At 44.9% G+C, this 16,258-nt stretch overlaps 1 protein-coding gene and 2 pseudogenes across 1 annotated transcript; 2 read left to right on the top strand and 1 right to left on the bottom strand.

Annotated features, from left to right (window-relative positions):
- Window positions 1-1,633: 1,633 nt before the first annotated feature.
- LOC133917504 (uncharacterized) lies at window positions 1,634-7,649 on the top strand (annotated as a pseudogene).
- Window positions 7,650-8,159: 510 nt separating this feature from the next.
- On the top strand, window positions 8,160-9,676 carry LOC133918947 (small ribosomal subunit protein eS27). The gene is made up of 4 exons (XM_062363097.1): window positions 8,160-8,286; window positions 8,405-8,506; window positions 8,639-8,667; window positions 9,260-9,676. The coding sequence occupies exons 1-4, from the start codon at window positions 8,284-8,286 to the stop codon at window positions 9,384-9,386; spliced, it is 261 nt and encodes an 86-aa protein (XP_062219081.1). The 5' UTR covers window positions 8,160-8,283; the 3' UTR covers window positions 9,387-9,676.
- A 1,335-nt stretch (window positions 9,677-11,011) lies between these two features.
- LOC133917871 (protein DMP6-like) lies at window positions 11,012-11,852 on the bottom strand (annotated as a pseudogene).
- Window positions 11,853-16,258: the final 4,406 nt, after the last annotated feature.

Raw genomic sequence — 16,258 nt, 5'->3', positions numbered from 1 at the left:
GCATGTCATGTGAAGAAGTTTCAATGCCTTTTGTCATGATCCCTAAGGATGATGCCAGCTATTGATGATTGGTGAACCGCTAAACTACAAACTTGTAGAAATTATAGGGGATGCTTCAAGTAGACCAATCACACAGTGCACACACGATCTTATACAGGTTATGGCCTCCCTTAGGATAATAATCCTACGTCCTGTTGTTCTTATATTAATCTTTGGGACTAAGTACAACGGGGTGCTTGGCTAGCCTAAATGAATCTAAATCTAGTCAGAGGCTTCCTTATATGTAGTCAGGGAGAGAAGCTAATACAAATCTAACTTGCAGAGGGCTCTAAGGTGTAGAGCTTTCGCATGTTTGAATGGCATCAATGAAGATGTATTGACTTTTAATGGAATACATGGACTTTCCTCCATAGGGTCCCTTGGCTCCATATATATAGGGGGTCATCATACAACCTATGAAGTAATTTTTTTTCTTATTCTTTGAGATAAACTTTTTAGTTTATGAGATATCGTGAGTATATGCGAGCAGTTTTCATACGTCTAGGGATTCCCTTCCTAGGGATAGAGATACACCCTAAGAATAACGAAGAAACCTTGGTGTATCCTGATATAGTAGTTCTATACTACTCATCGCCAATTATCCACCAAACTTGGAGAGGTCATTATCTGGCAGATTTCACCAAAGAAGGGGGTGGAAGGTGCATTAGGTTTTCTATTGCGGTGCTCATCCTATGACTATTGGAGCCACCATTCTCCACTCTATCTCGGTGAATATTTCTCAACCAATCTTAGGATTAGCCACCAAAATATTTTATATATAATGCCTAATTTTTAATTTGTACATATGTAAATGATGAAATCATATGTGAAATGATGAACATCATGTCAATCATATGTGACATGTGATGATTACATGTGTACGTGAACCATATGTAATCGACATTGATAACGGTTCTGCAGTGACACTAATAACGATTTCTGCAGTAGTGATCCTTCAACCTCAATTTAGATAGGCTAATGCACTAATAATGGAATATTGGTGGGAGTTTGCCCTCTTTTACCAATTGATTTGAGCAAACCAAGATAATGCTCTTCCTCTTAGTAGGTGTTGACTCTATTGGAGTCCAATGGGTAACCCATCTCCACTCCCATCCATTCTGTCCAAGCATAGTCACATTGATGGATCCAAGTAATACTAAGTTACGTCGATTTATATAATATTGGTACAATATGTACATCCCTTTGGTACTAGGGACTTGGATAAGAAGATAACCTAGCCAAATTGTTGGCCAAATACCTCGATATAAAGACTGGGCAACCTGCAGGTATTGTGCCCTATCCCAGCGCCATGTCAAGCTACAATATATATACATACAACATTATTGGACTCCCTGTAACAGAATAAAAATTACACCTCTTTCAACACCGAAATTGCTTTCATTTCATTTTGAAAAGCCAAATGACCCGTGTCGACATAGGATGCAATTGTAAAATGGCAAGTAAGCAAGCCATCCCCAGATAATCAGATTTTTGATCCACGGCCAAGGGAGATCATCACAATACACAGAAGGCATCCATACTGTCCATCTGAGCTAAACCCCCTCCGACGGCAGGAGGTGGGGGGCACAAGAAGATGCTGCGCTACGCGTACACACAGCGGCGGTGCGCCGGCTTCGTGACCGGCGGCACCGGCTGGTCCAAGCCGCTGCCGCCCGGTCTCAGCCCTGCCGCGGGGGAAGGAGTGAAGAAGTCAGAGTGGTGGGTGGTTAACAGGGAGATGCACGAGATCGGGGACGATGTGGCGCATCGCGAGCGCTTTGCCATCCCGCGTGACAACCTTCCCAACTACCGCCGCGATCAAATGCGGGAGCAATTCATGCGCCACACGCGCCTTGTTCTCAAAGACTGGGTAAGCCGCGACTGCGTCTCACTACTCTTCCAATGGGAAATTTTATTATCCCCATTTGGATAGTTTTTTTCTTCTTTAGTTTTTCACTGAAAAACAGAAGTTATCCAACGGTTAGCTTCTAGTCTCGGCTTATGATGGTTTTCGATTTCTAGTGGCTTTTGGCTAGCCGAGAAAACAGTTTTAGCTGAAATGAACTAAAAGCTGAGAAGCAGGTTCTGGCTGGCTTTTCTGGTTTTTAATATGCTAATAACCTAAAAGTATTATAAAAATCAACAACCAAAATTCAACAGTCACAACCGCTTTCTCAGCTAACCAGAAGTTCTGAAATCACAACCTACCTAAACAGGCCCTATATGTCCAGAAGTTAGTGAACCTTTGATAAAATATCCAAAGTTGATGAACCTTTGATTATATGTCCAAAATTGATCGTATAGTTTAATGATATATCTATAGGGTCTCTTTTACAAATGAGGAGCAAACAACCTTATAAATAGACAAGTTTACCCTTCACAAACAAATATCTCAATTCATGGTTGTTTGGCAGTAGATGCACACAAGATCTGGTACAGTTCATGGCTGTTTGGTAGGAGCTTCGAAATCGGGCTGCTCCCAAGATCGGTTCGATTGATGTTTCTATTTGATTGATCTTTGTTTACAGCAGAGATACAACTACCATATGTCTAACTCATCATACATGCAGAAAATCAAACATAAGTATTGCAATTAAATTGGAAATAAAATAGAAGAAGAGATGGACGAACAGACCTGGCCGCCCAGAGATGGAGGCCACCCTGTCGTGGCGGCTCGTAGCTCTCGGGCAGGACCTGGCCGCAACATTCAGATCGAATCCCGTGGAATACGAGATGGACGGATGCACCTGCGGGATGTGGACTGGCTGGCTGGTTGAGCTCACAGGGGCGGATGTCCTCGCGGGGGCGACGAAGGAGTTGATGGCTGCCCAAAGCAGAGAAAATGGCGGCCGCTCCCCACAGGAAAGAGTAGAACGGGTAGGGCAGCAGTGGGGCAAAAAAGTCATTTGATGTAAAGTGATCTAGTTGCAATACCCAAAACAAATTTTATTGCAAACTAATCCCTGTAAGAAATATAATAAAATGTTCATCAACTTTGAGTATTTCATCAAAGGTTCATCAACTTCAGGACATATAGTCAATTTTCCCCTTCTGCTGCTCCTCTATATTCCCCCATGCTCGGCTAGCCGTCCTTGTTGCTTAAACCCCAGAACCTGTTGTGGTTATTTGTCTGCCTACCGGTAAATTAATCAATCGAAATGGGATGAGTTTTTTTTTTCTAGCTGAACAGAAATTTTATGAATCACTAGTGAAGAGTGTTCAATCGAAATGGATTCTATTGGGATTTACGCATAGCTTCCCTGTTTTTTTTTTTTAGCTTAGATAGAACTGGATTACCCTGTATATCTTCCTGAAGGAATTCAAGTGAAATCAATTATTGCAGACAGACTCCTAATTCGTTTCTGCAGTATTTGGTTGAGTTACAATGGAAATGAATTATGCTGATTTGTTTTCACAGCCCATAATAAATTCATCTGTAGCCAGCAATTGCATTGAGTGCCGATTATGAGTTTACAGTTTATGATAACTCTTGTCAGTTCAGAATAAACGGAATTAGTTACGGCTTTATTATTTGAGACGATGTGACCGTGCTGGCAAACATTATACAGAAGTTTGGAACCATAGGATAGGTAAACTTTTTAGGCACATGAACTTGCTGGATAATTGGCACAACGGGTTGAGTTGTAGAATGAAATGAACATGATGTGTTTCAATCAATAAAGGTGCCCATTTGTTCCCACAAGAAATCATAGGAAGGCCACACAAAATTTACTTGTATTGTACTTAACTCTTGATAGTTAGAAAGGATGAGTTAACTCATCAAAAATCTAATTTAGTTAGTTTTATTTATGCGAGGGACGGTGCATAGTAAAGACTGGAGATCATGTCGTGGTTAGCAATTCTGTGATTAGTGCATGCTTAAAAGACACATTAGTTAGTTTGTACCAAGGCTTGCCTTAGTTATTTGTGTTGGGCTATAAGCCCCCAACTATTGTTTTTCTGTGGTAAAAGTGTTGCTGGGTATCTTCTCCGGTGGTATCACAGGTTCTGGTTCATCAGAACAATTTTCCTAACTTGTTTGAGGCATGCGGCATGCCACACCCCCTTAGACTGGTCTGTACCAAAGCTTCATCTACTGCAGCACTTTTGGCACTCCAAAACTTATGTGAGGGAAATGTTAATTATAAACTAAACAGACCCATTGTACTTTCATGCTGTTGGAGTTATATCAAGTCCTTATGCCCTTTATGAGACTAGCTGTTTGTTGGGAATGGGACAAAGCAACAACAAGTTCTAGGCTTCCAGCATAGATGAGTGATTCATATTTTATATCTACCTACCCACAAGTATTTCATCAGAAGCATTCCGGTCATTTACCTATTCAGCCCAACATCCTCCTATCATCTAATGTTCGGCATGTGTCTGTCGTGGCCTCGCTGTCGACTGTAGGCAGGATCTTAATTAAATATATAAGTGAGAGAACTAATGTGAGGAATGAATTGATGGAATGGAATATCTTTCCTTGCTTATTCAGTTATGTTCCATTTATGAGGTGGTATGTCAAAGATTATGAGAGAAAGTATCCTTGGACAGCAGTGCATGATTTACGAGTTTTTTTTTTTTTGATGAATCCATGCGACACGGGTTGGATCTCAGTGGATCGTGGCAGCAAAGCCACTCTGCCACTTACAATGTCCCGTCGGGTATTTAAGTCGTCTGCACATGATTTACGAGTTATTCTTGAGTTTGAGTTGATCTTGTATATGCATTGTTTGTTTCAGATATTTGTTAGAAGAATAGAGTTAGTAGGAGGTAGTGGCATAACCAGCACAGCTAATTTCAGCAGCTAGGAGAGGTAGGAGAGGGCAATGAGAGGGGAGATTTTACTCTCTTTCTGCTTTCCTCGAACTTCTTGTTACAATCCTTTTTATAGTAGTCTGAACTTCTATCAAGTATGGGAAGTAAATACGTACAAGAAAGTGGGAAGCACAAATCTTCCAATGGTAGCATCTCTGCACATTTCAAATAATTCTCAGAAAATTCATACATGAACATGTTGGAATATCTGCATTTGCATGCAAAAATATTAGCATATCTGCTCCTTGCAAAAAAAAAATTGTGTGCGCGTTGTCCAACTTTTCGCATGTACACATATTCTAAAATTGTCTTGCATATATGAACTTTTTTGTGTGCACGAAACAAGATCGGTGCAAATACAACAATGTGCATTATAAATAATTCATATTGCAATAATATAATCTTACTGATATATTTGGAAACTAACTTTACCTGAAAGGAGCTACTCTGATTGAGTTTGACTAGGTGCCGAACCCTTCAATTTTAGTAGGCGGGACTCTTTCTCCAACAACTGTAGACCTTTCCCTGAAATACATCGGCACATACATAGCCAATGGCATACACGACAGTTGTAGGCTCTGAGTGGATTTCAGATATCACCATTTACTCTCATGTTAGGAGGCTGACCACCACAAATTTACAGGAGCACGAAACTTGCTGCAAAGAATATATGGAACTATACCAAGAACTTAGAGAGAACTGGGAAGGTTGTACTGGGATGAAGGTTATTCAAAAAAGATTGCGGAAGATCATGCTAATTATGACTCTGCTGAAGAAGATGATCTAGACTTCTCACTATACAGGTAGCAAACCCTCAGTAAATCTGTCATTTGTCTTCCTTGTTTACTTTTTAGTTAAATTGGTTAATTTTTGACAGCTTAAACATGATTTAATTTCAACCGTATCTTGTAGAATTGTGTTCTCTATTTTTGTTATTGGATTATTGGAGCTTGTAATTTTTTACAGGTATTTTTAACTTGTTGCGCATCTGAGTGGGTCATGCTATATGAACAAATTAGTGTCAATAGAGTATTGCTTCGCTCTAGGCATGATCTCACTATTATTTATGTATTGCAGCAAGAGACGGCTCTCCAATGTGGAACCAAACAGGGTACTTTCTCTTTGCAGTACTGATATATCTTACATATCATTTCTTTATGCAAAGGGGCTTGCATTTTGTATTGTGGACTAAATATGATTAGATGCGTGCTTTTGACCTTTTGTCACATCCTTTTCATATTGCTCAACATTTGTACACAAGCTGATAGAACAGAAGAAGAATACTAAAGTTGGGCTACTTTTCGGAGCTTTATAGCCATGTGGAAAAATCATTTGGGAAAAACCTGGTACCCAATTTGGTAATTCTTCTCTATTTTCTCTCACTTGGCTATTGTATTTATCAACAACTTTCATATTTTTAAAGCAACAACTCTTCTTTTGCCACATTTTATTTAAATGCTAGCAGAACACCACATTATAAAAAAATGATTACACCAAACGATGTTGTTGCAATCCACAACAATGCCAAACGAGGGCCTCGGCAATCTGTCTGATACAGTTTACAGGCCTTTGTTGGAGCTGCACACAAGTGTGGGAAGTGAATGATGATGTTAAATTATGTAGGACATTTTACTTTCATGTGAAATTTGTAGTGCTGCTACTGTACTTCACGAACTGGATCATAATTTATCTTCAATTCTCTAATATCATATCTGTAGGCTTTTGCTGCATCAATAATCCCTTTTGATAACAGCACCAATTAACTAGCAACTATCACATTGTTGTCCATTATGAGTTTGTACTGCAGGACCTTGGTTTCGTGGCGAACAAACATGGGGAAACATGGGAAAGGGTTACCCAAATTCGTGACAAGTTTGAATATGACAGAGAAAGGAGAATGAGAGAACGAGGTAAACATCATGTTTGTCGGTGCTGGATACCTTTTATGCTTATCTTGTTTGTATTGAAAATAATGTAAAGTAAAGTGATATTAAGTATTTCCACCATTGCCATTAGTTGCATCAGTTGAATAATGGTATTGTTTCTTGCAATAAATAAGTCTTGCTAATTGGGTTGTCAAGAATGAATGGCAGCTTGCCATCCCTTTTGACAATCCTTAAAAAATTTACTGTGGTAGATAGTTCTGCATATGAAGTTTCATTGGTTTTGCTTCCATTCAGCCTTTATATGTTGTGTAACAATATTCACGTTTTCTCATTTCTTATCTCCCTCTATGATGCAGCATTTGCTCCCATGAACACGGAGAACAATTTGGGCCGACAAGACCCAGAATTTAGAAGCCAGGATGATTCAAGTTTTGCCTCGACAAACGTGGAAGACGATTTTGGCTTGCGTGTTCGAACTTTTGGAAACCGTTCTGACTGAAGTTCACCAGTATGACTCAAGTTCTAGAAACGAGCGCGATTCAAATTTCCATAACGAATCAAGCTTCAGAAATCACCATTGCCCAAATTTCGGAAGCCAACATGGCACGAGGAATCAGACATTTGATGACTAGAAAAATAATTTGCGAGGGTCTTGCCGAGAGCTAAGTGGCTGATGATTTCGCAGGCAACTTCAGCATGCTGAGTTCGTTCATTTTTTTCTGTTGTGAAATGGACTAGTAATCAACTCTTGTTTATTCTACAAATGGTGAGTGCAAATAGGGAGCTGCCTATGTCCATCATGTGTTGTAACGCCTTGCAACAAAAATGAAAAAGCTCTTCTGTGGTAATGCACAAAGGGTGCTAGCAAGAACGGGCTGCATTAGATCTGTAGCGTAGCAATTGTTACAAGCAATAGCCGTTCGAATATGATTTGAAATGGTACACAATGCTTTGGTCTGTTCTTTACGGCAGCTCGAAGTTCTGTTATTCGCAACAAAGCTCGAAGTTCAGTTGTTGAACAATTGAAACAATATAGAATAAAGTTCCTCTCCAATTTAGCCCTGAAACAAGGAATAAACTTGCATAATGGCAGAAGAACGACTGTGGATGCATCTTTGCTCCTCAAATCTTACCCAACTCACGCCAATAGATTTTTTTTCAAGCTAACATGTTATTCCTTTTTGAAACCAAATTGTCCAAGTTGAACATTGTTTACCTCGATTCAGTAGAAACGAAACGGTCGTTTGAAAATAAAAATCTAACTACATCCTTTAAAAAATCGTATCCCCTGCCCCAGCTCAACTACAGATCGTAGCCCAACACACATAACGGCCCATTGTGCAACGCCGGTTGCTCCAAAGGTCCAGATGACGAGCCAACAAAATCGAACGGCCGAGAATCCCCAGATCTGACTATAAAATAGCCACCACGCTCTCCGCATAGAAACCCTCCCGGCTCAGCCTCGACCGCGCAGCGCCGCCGCCTTCTTCTAGGGCTCGCTCCTTCTCCCTCACCTCCGCCGCCGCCGAGCCCGAGCAAGATGGTACGACCCAATCGTTTCCTCTTCCGCTTCTCCGAGATCCCAATCTGCTTCCTTCGTTCGTTGCCGGCCTCCTCGATCTGATCCCGAGGTACTCTCGTTTTCTCTTGGTGCTGTGCAGGTGCTCCAGAACGACATCGACCTGCTTAACCCGCCAGCGGAGCTCGAGAAGCTCAAGCACAAGAAGAAGCGCCTTGTCCAGTCCCCCAACTCGTTCTTCATGGTACGAGCCCGAAATTTCTTATCCCTGGCCGGTAGCTTGTGCCATTTTCTGCGGTGGGGAGAGCTAGCTGCCTTTTTGGTCCCCTCCTTTTTCTGCCTGTTCTAACCGTGAAATCTGTTTGCTGTGTTGCAGGACGTCAAGTGCCAGGGATGCTTCAACATGTAATTTCTCTTGGCCCTTTTGTCCTAAATCTTTTGTTGTTCAAGACTTCTATAATTCTATAATTCATAGTTGAGTGATAGTACTCTACCAAGAGACCTTTATTAGCATGCAGTTAAGTTCTTTCGATCCGAAATACAGAGTTTCTATCGCAAATCGCCCAATCGTTTTCCTAGACTAGAGTTGCATTGCAGTGAGATTATACGGATGCTTAGATGACACCGGTGCATCGGAGCACCCAAGTCAGTCTCACCATGATCAATTATTCCTGGTGTACTGCTTTGTTGATATTTTGTATAAGGGCATGTTCCCATAATTCCGTTCATTATTTAGTTGTGGCTGTAGATTTTTATACATTTGTGTAATCTAAATGTGTAAGGCCTGTCTAAATGTATGGTGGTACCGTCAGCATGCATTAATGATTATTTTTTGCAATTCTCATGACCAATTAAGTAGGATATTGGCATCAATCCTAAGTATCATAAGCTTGTAACGTATTTTGTTTTGCATTGTGTTTCTTTAAATATGTTTTAAGCTTTATATTTGCTTTGTAGCTTGCCAATCTCATGGTTCAGTTTATTCTCATTTTTGCAGAACCACTGTTTTCAGTCACTCCCAAACTGTTGTTGTGTGCCCGGGCTGCCAAACTGTCCTCTGCCAGCCCACAGGAGGAAAGGCCAGGCTCACAGAGGGCTGCTCCTTCCGCCGGAAGGGTGACTAGAGCAGAGTCTGGAAGGCGATGTTTGTACTGAGCAAGTGTTTCACTTTCCAGTATGTAGTCTTCAAATTTTGCTCTATGTTAGCGTCTTGAAACTGCTGTTTAGCTAAGGCTTTCCATATCTGTTCCAGTGCTATGTATTGGATGCTACCAGTAAATGTTGTGTTTGTTTTCTGGTTTGTCTAATTTATTAGCTGGGGTTGTTTTGGATTTTGATGAACTAAATTGGTGGTTAGTATCAGCGGTGAAATCTTTGAATTATTATGCTCTGGTATCGAAGGTGTTTGTTGATATATCGTTCCTTCTTGAGCCAGAAATTTTTCTTTGGCTTTTCATCGTTACACATTGCTTATGTAATGTTCGAATGGTTTCTGATCATTTGGTCCTGCATTTTCATCATTGATCATGCTTAACCGGCACGTTTTCTTTCAAGCCTTCCTTTTTGTCATGGTGCTAAGATTGCTGTTTTTTTTAGTTCAGGTTTATGTCAGAAAATGTATTTTGCAACTAGCTTAACTATGTCTAGAACATGGATACATCTGTAATGTGTTGTCAAAGCATGCAAGTGTGGTATGTGCAATAGGATCAGGAATCGGTTAGTTCACGAGGCCATCTAACAATCAATTTGTTAAAAAACTCGTGATTCAAAAGTGTTTTGGGTGAAAAATGAAATCCAATCAAAGTTCTACTGGTAGTATCGCAGATAATTCTTTTTGCTGCTCATTGCGTTGAACTCTGCTTTATAAACTCACTGTGCCTTTATAAAGTTCCAGACCGCTTTTATTTCGATACATTTTGGAATAGATGATGTCTTAATACACAAAGAAGCAATCGGGCAGACCTTAAGCAATCGAAGTTCCTTAGAGCATCTCCAAAAGCCCTGTTATCACACACACTGCCTCATTTTTGGCCACAAGGGCAAACAAAACGGTCTCTTAACGGAATATCTATCACGGCCGCTATTTTGGCGGACGCTCCATTCCTATCCTCTCACATGTCACATTTGGCGAGTGCCTCCTTCACGTCATCCTTCAACTGTTATTTCGCCCCTAGCACTCCTGCCATCATCTTGACTAGCCCAGCACTGGATGGGGCGGTGGTCGTCGAGGTTGGACTTGCCGCAAAGACGATCTCCATGTGTGTTGCCGCACAAGCTCCCGGTCCCGCGTGATCACTGTCATCCTTGGAGCGGCCCTGCTGCGGGAGCCGAGGCAGGACCACGTGCGCGGCTGTTGGCGGGATGCGTCACGAAGAGATGCAAGTGATGGGTTGTGGACAACCTCCTCGAGGCTACACGTGCTGGATATTGGTGCGGCTTAATCATTGGCTCCCCTCGTCGTTGCCGGGGCACTCTCGTCTCCTACGCGTCGCAGCTCAACGCCAGGGACGTGCTCGTGCGCATCCTCCTCACGCTCGCCACCTCACCCTTCGCCAATCCTGTGCATCCTCCTCAGTCACCGGAAGATGGCAGGTCAGGTAGGGCCAGGAGTGGAGGCGGGTGGCAGGTGAGGAAAAGAGAAGAGAACATGAGTAGCAGTCTGCTCCTCTTGGGCAGATGAACGAACGATTTATGAATAATACTATTAAAAAATAAGAGAGAATATGAATGATGAAGTATGGATGTGCTGTTGGAGTGATGGAGTAATATAAAGAAAGAATTTTTATAAATGATAATTTATATAGGGATATATATGGTGTATTATGGATATGCTGTTAGAGTTACTTGCATACGGCTAGTAACGCGATCCATTCCGTGCGTGCTCAGCTGCTCATGCACTGAGACGATTCACGACGACCCCACGGGGAATCCGATCCCTCGCCTCGTCGACGGTCATGGCGAAGAGGAAGCTCCCCGCCGCGCCGGCCGCCACGGGCACCACCTGGAGGCGTACTCCACGGGGTATAAGCACGCCACCACGTTGCGGTCCACCATGGCCACGGCCAGGAACACCACAAACGACAGCAGCTCGTGGAACACGTCGCTCGCTCTCTGCCTGTACCTCTCGTCCCGCGGCGGCGGGGAGGCGCCCACGCCCCCGCCGTGGATGGGGAGCAGGCGGCCACTGGGCGTGACGAAGCCGTAGCACACGGCTCCCGTGCACGCGTCGCGGTAGCTGCAGGTGAAGCAGAGCAGGAAGCAGCAGAGCGCGCTGGCGCCGATGCGGTGAGCGCGCGGTTGGCTGACGTGCAGGTACCGCCCGCGGTGAAGGACGGCGAGAGCACCTCGAAGGCCAGCACGGCGCCCGTGGGGAGGTGCTTGGCGAGGTCCGCCGTGCTGCTCAGCGCCTTGCCGACAATGGTCGTCGTTGTGGCCGGAGTCGTCCCAGTCCTGCTGCCACCGCCGTTGGCCACGAGCAGCGGTCGGCGTCCCCGGTTGGCCGGGATGCCATGGCCGCTTGTGTAATGAGTTAGCCCGGCAATGCTTGTAGTACTGGTACAGTGCAAGCATGTGAAGAAGATGCACGTCGTTTTTAGGCATCACGAATGGAACACTCGCCCACGTATAAACGAACTTGTGCTTGTAGGGATGCAGAAGCAAGGAACATTTCTGACGTGCGATGGTTAACCTCTCAAAGAAGCACGAGTTATTTTTCAAAGCTGGCAAGCAAAGGCCATGCCTTTCCGCATGGTACATGGGGCTTGCCTATTAGTCGAAAAAGGATGGTGGTTGAAAAATAAATTGGTTTCAAGAACCTGAAATATAGCCAAACCGAAGGAGTGAACGTAGTCAATTTGGTCCCCGAAATTTTACCTGATGCTCAGTTTGGTCCCCAAAATTTTACCCCATGCTCAGTTTGGTCCCTGACGTTTCAAATTTTTCAGACAAGTACTCAAAATTTATCATTTCGTTCAAAGTTGTCCCTGAGCCAATGTGGGGTACCACACGTTCGTCAGCACAAACGTAGAAAGTGTCCATTTTGCGTATTGGGTTATGTTACGGATGAACTTTGACCATAGATTGCATCACCTGTCGTACATCGGTTTTGAATGAAAATTGTGCTTTGATGGTCATGCATGGAATTGTTTTCTCTTTCCTTTTCATATTCTGTTGTATTGGAGGAGGGAAAATGGATATTTCATACATCGATGTTGACTCATCGTGAATCTAACGACAATTTTGAACCTACATACAGAATTTCGGGACCTAATTAACTTTAATTTTATGGACCAAAGGGAGCCTTGGATGAAACTTCAAGGACCAACAGTGTATATTATCCTCCCTAAAAGATATATCATCGGTTCTAGGGCATTCGAGATCATTTTGTATTATTTCCCTCTCTAACGCCCAAAATATTTAGGGGTATTTGTAAATACCTTTCTGGTTTTTTATTTTTTGTAAGGATGTCACTCGAATGATAATTTTAAAGGTAATTTTGTAATTTTCTAGTGGCAAGCTTGCAATAACATCAGAAGTAGTGGTTTCTTTGTAATTGTCCCAAAAATTTTACGTGTAATGCAGTGTCTGCAAAGATCCACAAAACATAAATACTCCAGAACATGGACAAACTAGCCATTACTTGATCTGAGCGCTCTCATCCAACCTGGTTGTCGCTTTTTTTTTTTTTTTTTTTTTGAAATTTGCATCAGCCAATTAGGCCTCTGGCACTGAAGCACTGAATTTTGTAACTTGGGGTTGGGCTGCATCAGGGAGAATTAATACATTTGACAAGAAGTTTCAGAAGGGTTCATGGCGACCATTGTCAGTGCTCTGCAGCTGAATGATGCTTGCGAAGACAAAGGGGCATGTATTATACACACTTGAGAAGCTATCAGGGCCATCATAGGTACGTTGTGGTCACTATGGGCTTCAATTAGATGTCATTTGGATCACTTGATCCCAATTCTTATATGCTGGATTTGACTCTGATCATTGCGGAACAATGAACGAACTGTGGAGGTAGTCATCATGTAAATAGAAGCATGACCTCCAATTTGCTGGGGAAAGGAATCCCATTTGGCCTAGCTCTCAAGCTACGCTACTACACAACAGGTCAGTACTCAGTACAGGTACAAAACAGATTATCTACACGAAAGGGTTGGGAATAAAGATATTACAGACAGTTAGATAACCGTCTGCTATAATATCTTGTACAGATACAAAACCAATATGAAAAATCATTGCATTATAGGCAGTTAGATATGTTTCCGATAGCATTTCGTTCTATATTACATATAGTTTTCCTTTGGAACCAACATCATTTAGTTCTATATTATAGACGTGTCCTCTTTTCGAACCGTCTGAAATAACGCTAAGGATAGAGGGAATGTGACAGCTGACATTGAAGAAGGATGGAGCAAGGTAAACCACCGTTCTGGTGGAGGAAGGGCCGAGTGAGTTCACCTAAACGACCCAGGACCTCCAAGCCATTGAATGTCTTTCACCAAGATCTCAAGTAGGCTGCCTTTTTAAGGAGAATGAAAGGTAAATGTCTCAATTGTCTGGCTTCTGACCATAGAGTTGCCACCTGCAGAGAACCAGCACGCTGCTGGAGATGTAGGAAATTTGGGCATTGATCCTTTGAATGCAGGCAGAGAGTGATCAAGCAGAGAGAGCCCCAGAAGAGCACCACTGTCTTGCATTTTTCTCCTTGTGGCCATCATCCGATCAGATCCTACAAAGAAGCTACGCTTGCCAACCGTGAGCCCCAACAACAGCCGCTCGAAGACCAAGCCTCGGTGCCAGCTCCCCCATGGCTTCCTTTCCTGGTGACCCAGCAGAGATGCTGCTGGAGGAAGTTGTAGCTGTTTCTGCGACCGGTAGTGCCGCGAGACGGCAGGACCACTTGCTGAGCCATGGGGCGGTGTGTTGGTTGGCGGGGAACAGGCCTTGAACGGAGGACTACCACCTCTCTGACGCACTGTCAGAGGTTTTTCGGCATCCGGGTTCCTGATACGGACATGGAAGTCAAAGGTAGTCAAGCACCACCCTAAAGACTTTCTTGTCCTCTACAGGAACCAGCAGATTCGTGACCAGGTTGTGAGGAGGCTCAGTGTCCCCTACCGTGGGAGAGATTTCAGGTTTTCTGCTTGGAACGAAAGTGTAGAGAGGAAGTGACCAACTGGATGATTGTATTGATCGACAGTGGTGTACATATATAGGTTACAATGGTGGCCTTCGGCCACTGCTATACAGGCGAGCGGATGCGCGCACTACGCGGGAGCGTGGGCGCCGTGAAGACCGGGCGCGCGGGCGAACGCGCTAGTGCGCGGCGAGTGCGCGGCGTAGACGCGATAAGCGCGGGACGTTGGCGTCGCTGAAGACTCGGTGAACTCTAGCTGTTGGTTGAACCGATCCGCTGACACCCCCCCTCAGTCTCGACGTCGCCGTTCGTGATGAAGAGACTGTCTCTGAAGTCGAGGAAGAGCACCGAAGGTAGTCCCTTGGTGAAGACGTCTGCTAGCTGCCGTGCACTGGGAACATGAGTGACGCGGAGCTCGCCAATGGCAACCTTCTCCCGGACGAAATGTATGTCGAGCTCGATGTGTTTGGTTCGCCGGTGATGAACTGGATTCTGAGACATGTATACCGAGGATATGTTGTCGCAGAATGCAACCGTCGCCGATGGAACCTTGTACAGTAGCTCGCCGAGGAGTTGCCGGAGCCAAGAGCACTCAGAAACGGCGTTGGCAATGGCGCGGTACTCCGCCTCGGCGCTCGATCTTGAAACCGTGGTTTGCCGTTTGGACGACCACGAGATGAGAGAGGAACCGAGGAAGACGCAGAAACCCGATGTAGAGCGTCTTGTGTCCGGACAGCCGGCCCAGTCGGCGTCCGAATAGGCGGTGATCGTCGGGGAGGAGACGGCGCGCAGCTGGACGCCAAGGTGGACAGTGCCCTTGACATACCGTAGTATCCGCTTCAGCATGGTCTGGTGCACATCTCGCGGCGCATGCATATGGAGACACACTTGTTGCACAGCGTACGCAATATCCGGACGTGTGATTGTCAGGTATTGCAGCGCGCCGGCGAGGCTCCGGTAAGAGGTCACGTCATCGAGGAGCTTTCCGTTGGCCACAGAGACCTTGCCCTTCGTGTCCGCCGGAGTAGCGACGGGCTTGCAATTCGCCATCCCAGCGCGCTCGAGGAGGTCCTCAGCATACTGGGCTTGGGAGAGGAAGAAGCCGGTTCGTGTCCGTCGAACGCCGATGCCGAGGAAGTGGTGTACCGGACCGATGTCCTTGACGGCGAAAGCGTCGTGGAGCCGTGCGATGATGTGTCGTAGAAGTGCAGTCGATGAAGCCGAGAGGATCATGTCGTCGACGTAGAGGAGGAGGTACGCAGTGGCGCCGTTCCGGTTGTACACGAAGAGGGACGTATCGGCCCTCGACTGTACAAAGCCCAGGGAGGTGACGTGCTCGACGAAGCGGTTGAACCACGCCCGCGGAGCTTGCCGTAGGCCGTAGAGGGAACGAGACAGCAGGCAGACGTCGTCGGGCCGCGCAGGGTCGACGAAGCCGGTTGGTTGTTGGCTGTAGACACGTTCCTGGAGAGTGCCGTGGAGGAATGCGTTGGAGACGTCGAGCTGATGTGCCGGCCAGTTGTTGGTGGCGATGAGGGTGAGGACGGTGCGTATGGTGGCCGGCTTGATCACGGGCGAGAAGGTCTCCCCAAAGTCGATGCCGGGGCGTTGATTAAACCCACGAACGACCCATCGAGCCTTGTAGCGCTCAAGGGTGCCGTCGGGGTTCAATTTGTGCTTGAACACCCATTTTCCTGTGATGACTCGCGCTCCTGGAGGACGAGGCACGAGGGTCCAGGTTCTGTTGGCCTGCAACGCATTAAATTCATGTTTCATCGCAGCATACCAGTGAGGATCTTTGACGGCAGTGCGCACACTCCGAGGGATCGGCGAGATGGTCTCCGTTGTCGCCAA

Source organism: Phragmites australis, chromosome 5 (genome assembly GCF_958298935.1).
Source record: "Phragmites australis chromosome 5, lpPhrAust1.1, whole genome shotgun sequence".
NCBI lineage: Eukaryota > Viridiplantae > Streptophyta > Magnoliopsida > Poales > Poaceae > Phragmites > Phragmites australis.
Note: the sequence above shows the minus strand (reverse complement) of the source record. Positions and strands in the feature narration are given on the sequence as shown.